Source organism: Podarcis cretensis, assembly GCF_951804945.1.
Source record: "Podarcis cretensis genome assembly, chromosome: 2".
NCBI lineage: Eukaryota > Metazoa > Chordata > Lepidosauria > Squamata > Lacertidae > Podarcis > Podarcis cretensis.
In genome coordinates this window covers 120,203,654-120,222,796 of record NC_137171.1, presented here as the reverse complement: position 1 = coordinate 120,222,796, position 19,143 = coordinate 120,203,654, and the positions used below count along the sequence as shown (strand labels likewise).

The 19,143-nt window shown below is 44.5% G+C and overlaps 1 protein-coding gene across 1 annotated transcript; it reads right to left on the bottom strand.

Annotated features, from left to right (window-relative positions):
• Positions 1–1,911: 1,911 nt before the first annotated feature.
• LOC307206697 (vomeronasal type-2 receptor 26-like) lies at positions 1,912–18,574 on the bottom strand. Its single transcript, XM_079960042.1, has 6 exons — positions 18,213–18,574; positions 17,571–17,862; positions 16,370–17,179; positions 10,686–10,913; positions 4,687–4,813; positions 1,912–2,825 (listed from the first exon to the last, which is right to left on the bottom strand). Exons 1-6 carry the CDS (start codon positions 18,425–18,427, stop codon positions 1,915–1,917), a joined length of 2,583 nt encoding a protein of 860 aa, XP_079816168.1. The 5' UTR covers positions 18,428–18,574; the 3' UTR covers positions 1,912–1,914.
• Positions 18,575–19,143: the final 569 nt, after the last annotated feature.

The following is a 19,143-nucleotide window of genomic DNA, read 5'->3' as shown; positions in this document are numbered from 1 at the left end:
AATGACAAATAAGTAGTAATATATCTTACATGTGTCTCAACAAGGAACCTTAATTACCAGCTCACCTCTTGCCCTCCTTGCCCTATTGCCCTCCAAAACAAATGGTTTAATCTTAATTTTTTATCTCAAACAGATGTCAAGGATCTTGAGTTCACATCATTATTGAAAGATCTCCTTCTCTTGAAGGTCTTTAAAACAAAGGCCTGACAACCATATGTGCTCTAATGATGTTTCCTGCTTGGCAAGGGGGGGCTGGGCTGGTGGCTGATGGCCCCTGTGATCTCTTCCAACTACATGAAATAAGAATCTAGCATAAGGATTTAACATTTCTTAGCTTCTAATTCCTTTGCATAATTACATTTAAGCCAATATATATTTAATACATAACATAGATAACCTTTTAAAAGGAAAAGAAATCTTAAAAGGATCTCAGTTTAAGAAAGAAACAACTTTAGAAAAAGACTTCCCAAAATACTCTCTTCCTTTCTGCCAGCTAGATGCTTTTCCATTGCTCTTGACCTTTCAACCTTAGGATAATATGGCTCAAGTTTAATGGGAGGCACATGGTTTTATTTTACTATTTACCCACTCTTAATTATGTTTATCTCTGCCTTTTTTATCTTCTGTAATATGTAGGGTCAGTGTAACCTTGGCTGTCAGCCTGTAATTCCCTTTTTACGACTTTGAGAATTGTTTTCTGCTATAAATCAGGGGGGGCCCTTGTCTAGGAGGAAAAACATTTTGCCAAGGTTCTTAGGCAGCTGCTCTTCTGCCTGGCATGAACATTTGAAAATCTTTAAGCTCATTTTAAAATACAGGCCCTGATCAAAATATAAGCTTGATAAAAATGCAGGCTTATGATTAGATGCCTCAATATCATTCCTAAAACTGCCTATGACCTCCAGTTTATAATTTTAAAAGACATGGATAATAATAATAATAATAATAATAATAATAATAATAATAATATATCCCACCCTCCCTAGCCGAAGCCGGGCTCAGAGCAGCTAACAACAATAAAAGTAGCACGGCATTCTAAAATCATTTGATTTTAAAATCAATTCAAATCAAATGAATGGCAACCACTGGGCTAGAATTCTGTGATGATTACCAAAGGAGGGGGTCAGACTGTGCCTTGGCCAAAGGCCTGGTGGAACAGCTCTGTCTTGCAGGCCCTGCGGAAAGATGTCAAGTCCCGCAGGGCCCTGGTCTCTTGTGACAGAGCGTTCCACCAGATCGGGGCCGCAGCCGAAAAATTCCTGGCTCTGGTTGAGGCCAGCCTAGCCTCCCTGTGGCCCGGGATCTCCAATATGTTTTTATTTGAAGACCAAAAGGAGCAAAAGGAAAAGAGATTAGAAACTGCCCTCAGCCTCGGCCTCCACAAACAGTGATCAGGATGATAGGAGCCGGAGTCCAGCAGCACCTGAAGGGCCACTGTCTCCCTATCCCTGAAATAAGAACTATTTCCCTATGAAAGGGAACCATTGAGGAGGTGAGGGAGAAGCATTAATTCCCTCAAGCATTAATACACTCAAGTGAGATTCCATTTTTCAGTTGCAGTTTTTAATACTACAAGCAGAATTTCAAGTTACACAAAGTTATTATTTAGGCTTAATTATGGACTCAGGAGGAAAGGAAGGTGGGTCATGTCAAAGTACAAACTGGATATGGTAGAGAAGGTTAATTATGTATGAAGAGGGAGGCTGCACTCCAGGTGACTCTACAGGTAGGTTATCCCTAAAAGTTGTAAGTCCAGAAACTCTCCAGGCATGTGATTCAATGACTCCCTTTCATCATTCAAGATGAATGAAAAATGAAGAGCAAACTTTATCTAAGGAGATACATTCATTCCCAAGGCAACTCTGTGTGTTTCATTACTACTGTGGTGGAAAACAGTTATAAATATGTTAAGAATCAGGCAACAACTTTAGTTTTTGTGGCCAGGTGTTCCTTTGTGTTCAGATCAGGCCTCAGCAAAATAATGTAGCATTTGGGAATGAAGATGCAGCCCAGAAGCCCAGCACTGGAAGCCAAGATAGAGAAGATCTGCACAGCTACCATGTATTTCCCCTTTGTGCTCAGGTAGGTGGGCACAAAGGAGACCCAAACGCTGCAGAAGACCAGCATGCTGAAGGTGATTAGCTTGGCTTCATTGAAGGCCCCAGGCAACTTCCTGGCCAGGAAAGCCACCGTGAAGCAGATGGCAGCCAGGAAGCCCATGTAACCCAGGGCAGCATAAAACATGGCAACAGACCCTTCATTGCATTGCAGGGTGATCTCTCCAGCCTGGGAATGCATGTCGGAGTCTGGGAATGGGGGAGAGATGCCCAGCCAAATGATGCAAAGGACCATTTGGACACTGGAGCAGGAAAGGACAATGGAGTTGGCCAGACTTTTCCCTAACCATCTCCTCACCCTGTTCCCTGGCTTTGTGGCCAGGAAGGCCAGCACCACCATGATGGTTTTGGACAGCAAAGAAGATACAGCAACTGAGAAGATGGTGCTGAAGGCCGTTTGTCGAAGGAGGCAGGTGACTTTCCTGGGACGGCCAATGAAGAGGAAGGAGGACAAGAAGGACAGCAGGAGGGAGACAAGGAGGAGGTAGGAGGGGTCCCTGTTGTTGGCTTTGACTATGGGAGTTTCCCTGTATTTCATGAAGATCCCGATAACAAAGCCTGTGGTTAAGGACAGGAAGAGAGCCAAAGAAGTCAGGAGAATCCCCAAATATTCTTGATATGATAGGAAGGTGATAATCCTCGGAATGCAGTGATCTCGGTCCTGGTTTGGATATTGTTCTTCTGGACATTTGGTGCAACGCTCTGCATCTGAGGAGGAGAAAAGGAATGGCGTTGGCTTTGCTTACAGACACAATTTATTACATGTCAAGAAATGCACTCATAGGGGAGATATCAGAAAATGAGAATGTATTGTAAGAAAGGGAAGCTTCTTCGGTGCATTTCCTTATGCGATAGTTTTCGGGCAGTAACACTACTTCATTTCCATATTTCCTTCGCTTTTAATTTGTATACTGCCTTTCTATATTGCTATGCAGAAGGAGGGTTACAAGCTGAAAAAACAACAAAATAGACAGGAAAGATCACAGACCTAATACACACACAAAAAGTCATAATAAAAGCATAACTTTAAAATAATCAACATATCAAATAAAGCAAAATTCAATAATATTCAATAATAATACTAAGGAATAGTAAACAGTAAAATCTAATATCAGCAAATGCTAAACAGCTTACACTTATGGTGTACAATAAAGAATTACCAATCAATAATCAATAAAAAACAGCAAGTCACAATGAACAAATACCACAAAACATGCAAACCATGTAAAAGGATCAAACTGAGAAACAAGGAAACACAACTTATAATTTGTTTATTTTTAATATCCTTGAACTCCTCTCTTCCAAGCTGCTACAGCTGTTCTCAAACTCCTTGTCTGGGATATCCAATAACTTCCTGCTGAAATCCCATAATTTTTAATTGTTCTACAATGGAATGGAATGGAATGTTCACCTAATTTTTATTATTATTGCGCATCATGCTTTCTCTCTTTTAAATGAATTGCAATTTTCACTATTTCTCGTTTATTTTAAAGACATTTTAAATTCACTTTTGTGAGGGTGTTTCTGGTTGTCTGATCCGAGAAGGCTTGCTATAAAATAACCAAAGCTGTGCCTTATGGGCAGGGCAGGCTGAACCCAATTTGCATCCCAGAGATTGCTTCCTGCGAGTCATTTCTTTCAAATTACTTCCCGGGAGGGGATTAAAAATCAAGAAAGGATCTGCATCCAAATATGTCTTTAGAATCTTCCCAGAAAGTGTCTGACTAATATGTTGCCCTATTCATATTCTCCCAAAGCCACTTCCGGGCCTGCCCCAGGAGGTGGGGTTGCGGGCTTCACACCCACCCCACGTGAGCGGGGGCTGGCTCCAGCCCCCGCGAGAGCAAGGGAATCCCCGTCGGGCCTGCCCCCCCAGCCAGCCAATCAGCTGGTCGGCTGGGGGGCGTGGCTTGCCCTATTTAGGGCTAGCGCGGAGGGGGCTCGCCCTCTTTTCGCCGGCTCGCCCTCACGTTTTCCCACCCTCCCTCCCTTTAAGTAGGTTAGGCTTAGGCAGGCCTTTGACATTGCTACGGACTTCGGTCTGTCGCCGGAGGGGGCATGGTAGTAATTTTTCCCAATTGGCAATTTCGGGCCTTTTGGTTTATCGCCTACCTCGTAGCAACTCATCACAACTTCTCGGCATTGGCGGTAGGCATTGGTAAGAAGGGGTTAAGAAGATGTGGGGGGGAGGAACGCCATCACCTCCCCCCAGCGAGCGAAGGGTGGTCCGTTAAAGGACCCTGGGGGCGTGGCCCTGTCCGAAGCCTATGGAGGTGTGGGCCAAAGGCACGCCCCAGAGCGGTGACCCGGGGGAGCTCCTAGTTGACGTGCCTCGCGGGAGTCTCCCCCGATATAAGGTTAACCCTTCCCCGTGTCTCCAGCAAATGGGCTGGAGCCGGATAGTCGTTAGGACCAATGCCTACACCAATGCCTCTCATTCCTGAATTCAATAAAGTTGTGGCCTAATTCGCCCAATTAACCTTACATTATGGTGTCCTGTGTCTTTATTTATCCTGGTGGGGCGGGAACTCGCCCCGCAACCAATTCCATCTCCTGTGGCATCACCCACCTTCCTGTGTAGATATGGTCCCTTCCGCACATGGAGCACAAGCATAGCAGCAAACCGGCTTTCCTTCTGGAACCACCTTGGCATATCCTGGGCGACACCTTTTGGTACACCTGGCGTGAGGAACAGTCTAGCCATAAAGAAAAGATGCACATTAAAGGGGAAGTGTCAGCAATATTTATGCATATGGAACTCAGAGAGTCTGGAAGGAACCCAGCAGGGTCTCCAGTCCCACAAGAAAGCACCCTTGATGTCAGGGGTGCCAACTTGAGTAAAATATTGTGGGGACCCAGGTAAGCCGCATAACACATAATCGATGGCCATCAAGATTATCGGGCCGCAGTCCCCTCTAATATTTTATTGCGGGGGCCAATAGGAGTTCCTAGGAGTTGGCTATATGCTTGATGTAGAATGGAAACCTCCCTACTGTGTTTGCTTTTTAAACAATAAGAATCATAATTTTGTCCAGAAAGTGGAAGAAGCAACAAGAGGAACAGCCATTTTAGATCTGGTCCTAACCAATGTTGATGACCTGGTTAGTGGGGTAGAAGTGGAAGGATCATTAGGCACGAGTGATCATGCTCTTCTGAAGTTTACTATACAGCGGAAAGGAGCAGCCAAGCATACTAGGACTCAATTTCTTGACTTTAAGAAAGCCGACTTCATAAAACTTAGGGAAGTGCTGGGTGAGATCCCATGGACAGTAATACTAAAAGGAAAGGGAGTTCATGATGGCTGGGAGTTTGTTAAGAGGGAGATAGTAAAAGCACAACTTCAGGCAATACCAATGAGACGGAAACATGGAAGGTGCCTAAAGAAGCCAGGGTGGCTATCTAAAGAACTTTTAACTGAGTTAAGATTTAAAAAGGATGTGTACAAAAAATGGAAAAGGGGGGAAACCACCAAAGAGGAATTCAAACAAATAGCTAGCACGTGTAGACACAAAGTCAGAAAAGCTAAAGCACAGAATGAACTCAGGCTTGCTAGAGAGGTTAAAAGCAGCAAAAAAAGGCTTTTATGGGTATGTTCGTAGCAAAAGGAAGAACAAAGAAACCGTGGGGTCACTCAGAGGAGAAGATGGTGAAATGCAAACAGGGGACACAGAAAGGGCTGAACTCCTCAATGCCTTCTTTGCCTCAGTCTTCTCCGATAAAGAAAACAATGCCTGACCTGAAGAATTTGGAGCAAATGATTCAGCAGAGGAAACACAGCCCAGAATGACTAAGGAGATAGTACAAGAATACTTGGCTAGTTTAGATGTATTCAAGTCTCCAGGGCCAGGTGAACTGCATCCAAGAGTATTAAAAGAACTGGCAGATGTGATCTCAGAACCACTGGCAGTCATCTTTGAGAATTCCTGGAGAACAGGCGAAGTCCCGGCAGACTGGAGGAGGGCAAATGTTGTCCCTATTTTCAAAAAGGGGAAAAGAGAGGACCCAAATAATTAGTCAGTCTGACATCAATACCAGGGAAGATTCTGCAGCAGATCATTAAGCAAACAATCTGTGAGCACCTAGAAAGGAATGCTGTGATCACCAATAGTCAGCATGGATTTCTGAAAAATAAGTCATGTCAGACGAACCTGATCTCGTTTTTTGACAGAATTACAAGCCTGGTAGATGAAGGGAAAGCAGTGGATGTAGCCTACCTTGATTTCAGCAAGGCATTTGACAAGGTGCCCCATGATATTCTTGTAAAGAAGCTGGTAAAATGCAGTCTTGACTATGCTACCACTCAGTGGATTTGTAACTGGCTGACTGACCGAAATTTGCAGATGACACCAAACTGGGAGGGGTGGCTAACACCCCAGAGGACAGGATCACACTTCAAAACGACCTTGACAGATTAGAGAACTGGGCCAAAACAAACAAGATGTATTTTAACAGGGAGAAATGTAAAGTATTGCACTTCGGCAAAAAAAAATGAGAGGCACAAATACAAGATGGGAGGCACCTGGCTTGAGAGCAGTACATGTGAAAAGGATCTAGGAGTCTTGGTTGACCACAAACTTGACATGAGCCAACAGTGTGACGCGGCAGCTAAAAAAGCCAATGCAATTCTGGGCTGCATCAATAGGAGTATAGCATCTAGACCAAGGGAAGTAATAGTGCCACTGTATTCTGCTCTGGTCAGACCTCACCTGGAGTACTGTGTCCAGTTCTGGGCACCACAGTCAAGAAGGACACTGACAAACTGGAACGTGTCCAGAGGAGGGCAACCAAAATGGTCAAAGGCCTGGAAACGATGCCTTATGAGGAACGGCTAAGGGAGCTAGGCATGTTTAGCCTGGAGAAGAGGAGGTTAAGGGGTGATATGATTGTTGTTGTTTAGTCGTTTAGTCGTGTCCGACTCTTCGCGACCCCATGGACCAGAGAACGCCAGGCACTCCTGTCCTCCACTGCCCCCCGCAGCTTGGTCAGACTCATGCTGGTAACCTCGAAAACACTATCCAACCATCACGTCCTCTGTCGCCCCCTTCTCCTTGTGCCCTCCATCTTTCCCAACATCAGGGTCTTCTCCAGGGAGTCTTCTCTTCTCATGAGGTGGCCAAAGTACTGGAGCCTCAGCTTCACAATCTGTCCTTCCAGTGAGCACTCAGGGCTGATTTCCTTCAGAATGGAGGGTGATATGATAGCCATGTTCAAATATATAAAAGGATGTCACATAGAGGAGGGAGAAAGGTTATTTTCTGCTGCTCCAGAGAAGCGGACATGGAGCAATGGATCCAAACTACAAGAAAGAAGATTCCACCTAAACATTAGGAAGAACTTCCTGACAGTAAGAGCTGTTCGACAGTGCAATTTGCTGCCAAGGAGTGTGGCGGAGTCTCCTTCTTTGGAGGTCTTTAAGCAGAGGCTTGACAACCATATGTCAGGAGTGCTCTGATGGTGTTTCCTGCTTGGCAGGGGGGTGGACTCGATGGCCCTTGTGCTCTCTTCCAACTCAAGGATTCTATGATTCTATTTATACCCCATCCATCTGGCTGGGTTTCCCCAGCCTCTCTGGGCGGCTTCCAACAAAAGATTAGAAATACATTAAAACATCAATCATTTAGAGGGCTGCCTTCAGAGGTCTTCTAAAAGTCACAACACATAATAATAATAATAATAATAATAATAATAATAATAATAATAATAATTTATTATTTATATCCCGCCCATCTGGCTGGGCCTTCCCAGCCACTCTGGGCGGCTTCCATAAAAACCAAAAATACAGTAAAATCACACGTTAAAAACTTCCCTGAACAGGGCTGCCTTAAGATGTCTTCTGAATGTCAGGTAGTTGTTTAAACAAAAAAAATTCCTTCCAGTAGCACCTTAAAGACCAACTAAGTTAGTTCTTGGTATGAGCTTTCGTGTGCATGCACACTTCTTCAGATGGTATCTGAAGAAGTGTGCATGCACACGAAAGCTCATACCAAGAACTAACTTAGTTGGTCTTTAAGGTGCTACTGGAAGGAATTTTTTTTGTTTTGACTATGGCAGACCAACACGGCTACCTATCTGTAACAGGTAGTTGTTTATCGCTTTGACATCTGCTGGAAGGGCGTTCCACAGGGTGGGCGCCACTACCGAGAAGGCCCTCTGCCTGGTTCCCTGTAGCTTTGCTTCTCGCAATGAGGGAACCGCCAGAAGGCCCTCGGCGCTGGACCTCAGCGTCCGGGGAGAATGATGGGGGTGGATGCCCATCAACTTTATGATCGATGCCCATCAACTTTATGGGGCCCCAGCCCCCTCAAATATTTTAATGTGGGGGCCAAAGCCCCACAGCTCCTAGGAGTTGGCTCCTATGCTTGATGTAAATGGCCTCGGCCCAGTATACCTGAAGGAGCGTCTCCACCCCCATGGTTCTGCCCGGACACTGAGGTCCAGCGCCGAGGGCCTTCTGGCGGTTCTCTCATTGTGAGAAGCAAAGCTACAGGGAACCAGGCAGAGGGCCTTCTCGGGAGTGGCGCCCGCCCTGTGGAACGCCCTTCCAGCAGATGTCAAAGCGATAAACAACTACCTGACATTCAGAAGACATCTTAAGGCAGCCCTGTTCAGGGAAGTTTTTAACGTGTGACATTTCAGTGTTTGGACTCTGTGGAAGCCTCCCAGAGTGGCTGGGGAGGCCCAGCCAGATGGGCGAGGTACAAATAATAAATTATTATTACTATTATTATTATGTAGAATGGAAGCCTCCCTGCTGTGTTTGCTTTTTAAATAATAACAATAACAATTTATTTATACCCCACCCATCTGGCTGGGTTTCCACAGCCACTCTGGGAGGCTGCCCACAAAAGATTAGGCATACATTACAACATCAATCATTAAGAACTTCCCTGAACATGGCTACCTTCATATGTCTTATAAAAGTCAGGTAGTTGTTTATTTCCTTGACATCTGATAGGAGGGCGTACCACGGGGCAGGCACCACTACCGAGAAGGCCCTCTGCCTGGTTCCCTGTAACCTCACTTCTTGCAAGGAGGGAACCACCAGAAGGCCCTCAGAGCTGGACCTCAGTGTCTGCGCTGAACGATGGGGGTGGAGACGCTCCTTCAGATATACTGGGCTGAGGCAGTTTAGGGCTTTAAAGGTCAGCACCAACACTTTGAATTGTGCTCGGAAATGTACTGAAAAGAGTATTAATACATAGGTCTTTGAACTACTGGACTGAGGCACAGTCTAATAATAATAATAGAAAAGAAGCTACATACAGGGGAAGTATTTGTTTGCCACGAGTATTTGTGTCAATGGAGTTGATTCATAGAGTTTGGAAACAACCCAACAAATTCTCTAGACACAGGGCAAAAGATGCAGAAACAAAAGAAAAGAAAAGAAAAATCCCATCCCAGAACAGCAGCAATAAAACACTCTGATGAAGAGCAGTATTTAAACATAGAGTATGATCACTTCTTATGCAGGGGTTACATTCCGGGGAAGGAGTTGTTGTTGTTTAGTCGTTTAGTCGTGTCCGACTCTTCGTGACCCCATGGACCAGAGAACGCCAGGCACTCCTGTCCTCCACTGCCCCCCGCAGCTTGGTCAGACTCATGCTGGTAACCTCGAAAACACTATCCAACCATCTCGTCCTCTGTCGCCCCCTTCTCCTTGTGCCCTCCATCTTTCCCAACATCAGGGTCTTCTCCAGGGAGTCTTCTCTTCTCATGAGGTGGCCAAAGTACTGGAGCCTCAGCTTCACAATCTGTCCTTCCAGTGAGCACTATATGCAAAAATGTATATACAGTGGTACCTTGGTTCCTGAATGGCTTGGCTCCCAAACAAATCAGCTCCTGAACGCTGCAAACCCGGAAGCAAGTGTTCTGGTTTGTGAACATTTTTCGGAAGCCAAACGTCCAACACAGCTTTCAATTGAGTGCAGGAAGTTCCCACAGCCAATTGGAAGCCGTTCCTTGGTTTTCAAACAGTTTGGGGAGCTGAGCCGACTTCTGGAATGGATTAAGTTCCAGAACCAAAATTCCACTGTACTCGAATTCGGCCTTTGGAACGGCTCCTGCACAACCATCCTGACCTTCTGGAGCTGGCATGCCAAGCAGGCCTTACTCCCAAGCTCTCTGGTTTGCTCACTGGGCTCCAGGATGCTCTTGCGTGGGCTCTGCGATGTTCTCATGAGATCTCGCAGGGCCGGGCTGGATTAACCATTAAGCAGAATAGGCACGTGCTTAGGGCATACAGGGAAGGTGGGGACCACAGGAATTTTTCTGTTGCTGGATTTGCCATGGACCATATTGCAGCTCAATCAGGTTCCACAAAAAAGGCTCCCACAATAAATGAAAAAATTACATACATACAAACATACATACATACATACATACATACATACATACTTACATGTGTGTGTATATCTCCACATGAAGAGCATTATGCACATTTAATAACTTAATTAATTATAATGAAAGCATCAGCCAAACTTCAAAAAGATTATACTTGAATTCCTCTTGGAAATATTCAACAGATTACTAGATCTTAATGTGTATCATGTGGAATAAAGGGGCTCTTACCTGGTTGAACCACTTGGGCCACACAATAGCTTCTGGGTTAATGGCAAGCTTGAAGTCAGTGGATGCCTCTCTCTCTATACTCCCAATTTTCACTCTAACACAAGACTCATTGGGAAGCACCACCCAATTCTCAATATCAAACATGACTGGCAGCTCCCCATTCTCACCCAAATACAGTCCGCCCATGGAAGTGTTCAACAACCAGGTTTCTCTTAAGAAAGGGTGAAGCTGGAATGACAGGGAAAACACCAGAATTTCAAAGCATTTTGAACATCTCATCCCTTCTCCCTTTCAGCTCCCAAGTCCTGGCATACGTGGCCTCGTTAGAATTTAGGGAGGACTAAACACCCGAACTTAGAAAGCATTTTAGATGCCTCATCCCTGCTTCCTGTTGGTTTCTGCTCTCTTCACTGTGCAGCGAAGTGCTTGTCACGAGACAGGTGTTTACATTCCACAGAGTTGCTGTTGGGTTTTCCCACGGGAAAGGAGACTGGATGTGACGTACACTGGTTTCCTGTTTTTCACAGATGTGCTTCTCTCCGTGCTTCAGAGGAGAGAGGATGCATTCTCTGCTCCGGCAGAGGCAAGATGTTTTTCTGTAATCTACCAGCTTTGAAATGTAAATAAAGCAATTTAGAGTATGTGCACGTATTCCTCATCATTCCGCTGTGCACGGGACACTGCATATTCAACATTTTTTGGTTATGGGCCCAGAAAGACACAGTCATCTGAATGCCGGCAAAAGGATCGGAATGCAGAGGGACGGATCGGACCATATCTCTGCGCGTCAAGATGATTGATGAGGTATGTGCTACTGCTCCGGGCAGCCTGCCAGCATCTAATTAATGGCTTTATGGCTGGACTTTGAACTTTTATGTCCGTTTTGCCGGGCACAGGCAAAGGCTATGCTGGGGAAATCGAAAGTAACTTTTAAAAGTGCTTTTGGAATAAAGCAGCTGCAGAAAACAGTGACGCAGCTTGATTTAAGGCAGCAGAGAGAAAGCACTTTTGAACTTGCCTTTGGAATGAGGCTTGAAGCAGCAGAGACGCAGCTTGTATAAAGCAGCTTGATTTAAAGCAGCAGAGATGACGCAGAAGGCTAATGCCAGAGTCATGATGGCCCTTCAGGATGCTTGTGGGATTCCCAAGCTCAATAAGAAAAACTATGCGGACTGGGTTCTCTATGCAGAGGCTATTCTGCGGAAAGAGGGTCTGTTTGAGGTTATTACAGACACCCCCCCAGCTCCAATTACAGATGCATGGAAAGCTAAAGATTCCAAGGCAAGGGGAACTCTTACATTGATAGTATCCCCAGAAGAGCTCTGTCTATTGCGTGATAAGACCTCAGCCAGAGAAATTTGGGACGCTTTGAGAGAGGCACACTTGAGGACAGAAGCTGGATCTACTATGTTTTACTTTAACAAGCTGCATAAGATGGCTAGCTGCAGAAGGCTGGCTGATGCACGTGGGGAATCTGATGCCAATCAGCCACATGCTCAGCTCAGAGTAGCTTGTGATACTGCCATGATTCAGAAAAAAGCACACCGCCAGGGTGATGGCTGCATGGGAAAGGAGGAGTCTTCACAGACGTCATCCCAGAGTGCAGTGGAACCACCAGATGGCGCCAAAGCTTTGAAGGCAGTGAAATGCTACTCCTGTGGACGTCTAGGTCATATGAAGAGGGAATGCAAATATCCCAGGGCCTAAACAGAGCAGCGCAGCGAAAGCTCATTGCGTGGAAAAGGCCGAGGCAAAGGTCCGGTGTCCAGGACAACGCAGCCCAAAGCAATGGTCTCACGCTTCACTCCAAAAGTTGCAGAGGTCCAGAAGACGTCTAGATCTTTTTCGTTGTTGATTCAGCGGCAACGCACCACATGTGCAACGATAAGCGACTGTTCGTGTCTTTAACACCGCAGGAAGGTGCGATTCACCAAGCGGATGACCACACAATCCCCAGTAAAGGCTACGGAACTGTTGTTCTTCACAGTTTGGACTTATCGATACAGAATGTACTTTATGTGCCGGATGCCAAACATAATCTGCTCAGCGTTGGACAGCTGAATGAGCGGAACATTGACGTTTCCTTTAAAAACAAAGGGTGCATCATCACAAAGAAAAATGATTATGTATTGTATGCTGAATATGTTGATCGTTTATATGTTTTGTATTATGATGATGTTGTGCAGGATGACACTTGTTGCATTGCAGGTTCTAACAAAAGTTTGCATGCAGAATGTATTCATGATTTTCATCGAAAATTTGGTCATTTGCATTTTGAGGCAGTATCTAAAATGCCTGCCTTGGTTGAAGGTATGACTATTAAACCCTGCAGGTACCACATGAAGTGCAAGGCATGCGCAGCAAACAAGGTGAAAATGGCTGCGAAAGGTAAGGTGTCTAGTAGGCAAGCTACAGAACCATACCAAATTGTTCATGCTGATTTGGTTGGACCATTAGCGCCCTCTTTGGGTGGAAATAGGTACTTCATGGTTCTCATTGATGCATTTTCCAGGTATATTCATGTGTACAATCTCAAGCAGAAATCAGAGGCTTTTCCTAGGTTCAAGGAATTCTGTGCTTGGTTGGAAAATGTGCAAGGTAAGAAGGTAAAGACTCTTTTCAGTGATCGCGGAGGGGAATTCACTTCTCAGCAGTTTGAAGCTTTTCTGTCTGAGAAAGGAATTCAACACGATTTGTCTAGTCCTCGCTCGCCATGGCAGAATGGACTTGCAGAACGAGCAAATCAGACATTGCTTCAAGGGTTAAAAACCTTGCTACATGATGCAAATCTTCCAGAGAGTTATTGGGCCGAAGCTCTCTCATGTTTCACTTACAGTTATAATCGCAGGTTATCTTCAGCGATTGGTTGTACCCCCTATGAGAAGATGTTTGGCAAAAAGCCATACATCAAACACATGAAAATTTTTGGTTCTGACATGTGGGTTCACTCACCACAAAACTCCAAGTTAGACAAACGTGGTTTGCATGGTATCTTTCTAGGTTATGAGAAAGGTTCTTACAGAATAAGGATGACTGACTCTAAGACTATTAAGCTCACAAGAAGTGTTGAGTACAATGCCAAGTGGGGGGAGAATGTGGGAATTTTCCAATGTTATCCTGATGACAGTGATGAGACTGAGGATAGTCAAAAGCAACCACAGCAACCCACACCCACTGATGAAAGTTCTGATTCTGAGTCTGAAACTGAATCGGGTGATTCAGAGGATTTCAAGAGTGCGAAAGCCTCTATGCGACCCTCTGAAAGCTCTGATCAAGAATTGGAAGAACCATTGTTCACAATAGGTCACTTTTCTCCTAAGAAGGAAGAGGAGAGTGTTGAAGACCTAAGGCTAATTCGCACGTCACAAAGAGCCACAAAAGGCAGACCTCCAAAGAGATTTGCTGATGAGTTTGCTAAGATAGCAGTAACAGCTGTTAAAAGCTCCAAAAAGGTATTTGAACCTTCAAGTTTCCAAGAAATCCAGGATTTGGATTCAAAGGAAGCTGAACCATGGTTAAATGCCATGAAGACTGAGCTTGATTCCTTGGAAAGGAACAAAACATGGGAACTTGTTCCTGTAGTTCCAGGAATGAAACTGCTTGGAAGCAAATGGGTCTTCAAAGCGAAGACTGATCAAAATGGCAAGGTAGTCAGACACATAGCCAGATTGGTAGCCAGAGGTTTTGCACAGGTACCAGGTGAAGACTATCACGAGACCTACTCACCCACAGTGAGGTATGAGAGCATTAGGCTTATGCTCAAGCTAGCTGCAGAGGAGAATTTACACATTAGTCACCATGATGTGAATACAGCTTTTCTGTACGGATCTCTAGGTGAATCTCTTTATATGCTTCCACCTGATGGCGTACAGGTAAAACAGGGATTTGTTTGTGCTCTGAAAAAGTCCCTTTATGGTCTCAAACAAAGTGCACGGTGTTGGCACACAAAACTCACTGAAGTATTGTTTTCTCTAGGTTTTCAGCAAGGGAAAGCTGATCCATGTGCATTTGTCAAAGAGGAGGGGCAAAAGAAACTGTATTGTTTGTTTTATGTTGATGATTTATTATTCTTTTGGAAAGATGTCACAATGTACAATAACGCCCTAGCTCAACTGAAAGAACACTTTGACATGAAAGATCTTGGTGAGGTAAACAACTACCTATCTCTGGAAATAGAGAGAGATCAAGATGGTAACATTCTAGTACACCAGTCACGGAAAATTGCTGATGTGTTAGGCAAACTAAACCTGATGGATGCTAACCCTGTAGACACACCGATGACAACAGGTTATCAGGTAGATGACACTGAAGAAGCATTTTCTGACACTACACTGTACAGAAGTGTACTAGGCAAGCTAAACTTCATTGCCAGATGTTCAAGACCTGACATTGCTGTTAGCTGTAATTTGCTAAGCAGACAAGTCAACAATCCTACTGTTAAGGATTGGAAAGCTCTGAAACGTATAGCGCACTATTTGAAAGGCACTATGCATTACAGACTGAGATTTAACAATCAGAAGTCTGGTGGTCTTGAGATATTTGCAGATGCAAGTTTTGGAAGTGACACTACAGACAGGAAAAGTACGTCTGGAGTTTGCTACATGTACAATCAGGGTCTATTTGATTGGTCATGCAAGAAGCAAACAACAGTTAGCTTAAGTACTTGTGAAGCTGAGCTGAATGCACTGTCTTATTCACTCAAAGATTGTGAATGGTTGTTACAATTGTGCAAAGACATGAAAATTCCTGTCAAATGTCCAATCCAGGTTTACCAGGACAACAAAGCATGTTTGGCTTTGCTGAATTCTGAAGGTTGTAAGCAAAGCACGAAGCACTTGCAACTGAAGTTGCAACATGCTAGGGAACGTATTCAGAAGGGACTCGTAACGGTGTCCTATATGCCAGGTAATGAAATTCCTGCTGATGTATTGTCCAAGATTGTATCAAGGGATCAACACTGTACCTATGTGCAGAAGTTGGGTTTGTACTGATATTGTACGAACACGCTGCCCAGTGATGTTCACAGAAAGGGGAGGATGTTGGTTTCTGCTCTCTTCACTGTGCAGCGAAGTGCTTGTCACGAGACAGGTGTTTACATTCCACAGAGTTGCTGTTGGGTTTTCCCACGGGAAAGGAGACTGGATGTGACGTACACTGGTTTCCTGTTTTTCACAGATGTGCTTCTCTCCGTGCTTCAGAGGAGAGAGGATGCATTCTCTGCTCCGGCAGAGGCAAGATGTTTTTCTGTAATCTACCAGCTTTGAAATGTAAATAAAGCAATTTAGAGTATGTGCACGTATTCCTCATCATTCCGCTGTGCACGGGACACTGCATATTCAACACTTCCTTGGACCTCAAAACTCCTGTTGTGCCACAACTTATCCTACTGGCAAGACTAAATAGACACCCTCCAGGTGGAGGGACGTCTGCTTTTAACTTGTTATTTTCTTCTTATGGTTTTATTATATGGTCTTATGTTTTTTATTGCAGTAGACCACCTTGATATTTTATGAAATACACATTGTATATATATCTTCCAGCAGGAGCCTAGAAAAAGAATCTAAATCTAAATAAATAAAACAAAAACCTTTTCTTCACTGTTACATTCGTGTCTAAATCAATAAGAATGATTATTTTAAAGTTGGTAGAAAGAACTTTGTTTTCTAGAAAGGGAAAGGAAATACCTGCCATGGCTGTAGCCTTTGACATGCCAACTGGTCTCCTCCACCCGCCATCAACATCTGCTTTGATCTGGATGAACAGGCAACATTTAAAGCATGTGCCATGATTTGGACACTGAAGTATGTTCTGTGGCTGTCTTGAGACAGAACAGTCTGCAGCTCCTCTTCAGACGGCACCTCCGGATTCTCCACATCTCTGCATCTTGTCCAACCTCTGACAGTGAGGACGTGCTTTGAGTATGAACAACTAAATGCTTTTTGCTGAAAGAAATTAAGAAGATGGGACTCTTGTTTACAGCAGTCGCTTTTGCTCCTCATTTTGGTCTTCATTACTAAGGAGAATGAACCATGGATATACTTCAAGGACTTGGGACCGAAAAACAAATTCATGTCAATGTCTTGAAAAGCTGTTGTGAGCCATAATTTTGGCCCAGTTTGTTTCTCGAGTTCTTGTTGGAGTGTCATGATGAAACCCAGTGGCGTCTGAATGTTTACATAGTAAAGGAATACACTGGTTTGTCTCCATAGGGCAATAAATTCACTTTGTGTGAACATCTTAGGTTCATTATTTTCTGGTATTGTTACTGAAAAGGCAACACAAATTCCATTGCTGGCCATCAGAGATGTCAAGGCACTCAAGAACCTTTCTCCATTCTCATTGTCTGGAGCAAAGAGGCCGATCCACGTCCATCCAAAATGCCGGAGGAACTTTACAATCCCCAGGTACTGAACTTCTTCATTGGGGACCACGCGGTAGACAAAAGGAACTTTGGTGTTCTCATGAACAACCCCAGATACAAAGCCATAAGTGATCTGAAGTGGGGAAGAAAAAGTATAGTGTTTCATTTTCAAAGAACAGGATTAGTCTGAAATATTTAATATCTAACAAATATTGTGCTGGCCTGGGCTGATAGTTTTATTTTGAAACTTTGGGCAGTTGTTAAAGAGTTATAGAATCATAGATTTGGAAGCGACCCTGAGGTTCATCTTGTCCTCCCCCCTACAATGCAGCTGTCCCATACGGGGTTCAAGCCTGCAACCCTGACGTTGGCAGCACCACACTCTAACCAACTGAGCTATCTAGCTTAACATAGCTCAGGATTTTCTCCCTCTTTGATGCCCCCATTTGACTCTGCTGACGATAATGAGAATTGATTTTGCTGCTGAACCTCTCTTGTGTCCCTCCATGCCCCACCCTTCATACCTGTGGGATTTTGTACATGCCTGACGTGGTTGAAATCACTTTGGAGATGATGGAATTGGCTCCTTCAAGAACAGCCAAGATATTATTCCATTTTCCACAGCGATAGTTTGGAATATTGCTTTCCCCACCTGCAAGCAGGTCTAGCATGGCATCAGAAGTGATCCTTGCATTGTCATAGTTCTCATAGAGGCTGTAGCCCAGAGTGATGTTGGGTAAGAGCCTGGGATCCCAGTTGATCTCTTGGATGGTGAACAAGAAGGACAAGATGTGCCAGTAGAACCTAAATGGCGCTCTGTATGAAATCAATCAAATAAAAAGTGTCAAACCATTCACCTTTTAATGAAAATCAATCATGATCAGGCTCATTTATGCACTTGTGTTCTTCAACAAGCATCACAGCAGCACAGCAGGTAAAAATAGAGCATGGCTGGGAACAAGGAACACACTAGCTGCTGCGAAACTCAAGTTCCTTTCAGCCCCTGCCAGCATGGCCAGTGATCAGGGGTGATGGGAGCTGCAGTCCTGCAACATCTGGAAGACCACAGAGTCCTCACCCCTAAAATGGAGACTATCTTCCTAGTAAACAGGAGCCATTGGGGTGCAGTAGAAAAAAGTGACGTCCTTCTGCATATAATTACTTACTCATATTTAAACCTGGTTAATGGGGGCTGCGAAAAGATGTATGGAAGTTGTAGACCAAACACATTTGGAGACATTATCCCACCAATGAGGAAGTCGCCAGTCTGGAAATAATTCTGTGCTTTGATTCCTTCCCGGATTGGATTCAAGGGGCATTTTGCCTTCAGGTTTCCACAGGATTCAAGCAAAATGAGCAGCATCAGCATCTGGGATCTCATTCTGACTGACTGCTACGCCTCTCTTGTGAGTGTTCCTCTCTCCCCCATAGCCAGCTACATCAGAAGAAGCCCAAAAACTCCTATTTAACCAATATGGGTGGTGGTCAGCTATAGCTTCAGAGCCATTAAACCTCACACAGATACATCCCACCCCTCTTACTCTCAGTCATGATTCAGTCTGTTTCTGATCTTCTGCGCACCAACCTTTCCCACAGGAACAAGGCAGAATAAATCATGATGATTTTGATAATTATTAGGGGAAGGACGTTCATCTCTGGAACAACCTGAAGTTTCTGTGTGGCTTGAGGGGCAGGAGCAGAGTTGGAGATAAACATGGTTGTGATGAATCAAAGTCGCTGCCCCAAAGTTTGACATGGGTCACTTGTGGTGCGTGAGAGTTTGGCATGAACTTCGCTGCTGACAAGAACATTAGAAAAGTCCTGCTGCTGGTTCTGTTCAAAGCTTAATCTAATCCAGTATCCTGTTGCACCCAGTGGCCAACCCAGGTTGATGGCAACAGCTCTTTCCTGGAGTTGATTCCAGCAACTGGCATTCAGAGATATGCAGTCTCTGATCCTGGCAGTCATGTGATCACCTTTTAAATGTGTCTCAGTAAGCAGCTGAAACAAAATAAAAAATAATTCCTTCCAGTAGGGCTAGACCCTACAAAGTTGATGGGTATTCCCATCCAAATGGTGTGTGCGCACTGCATCATG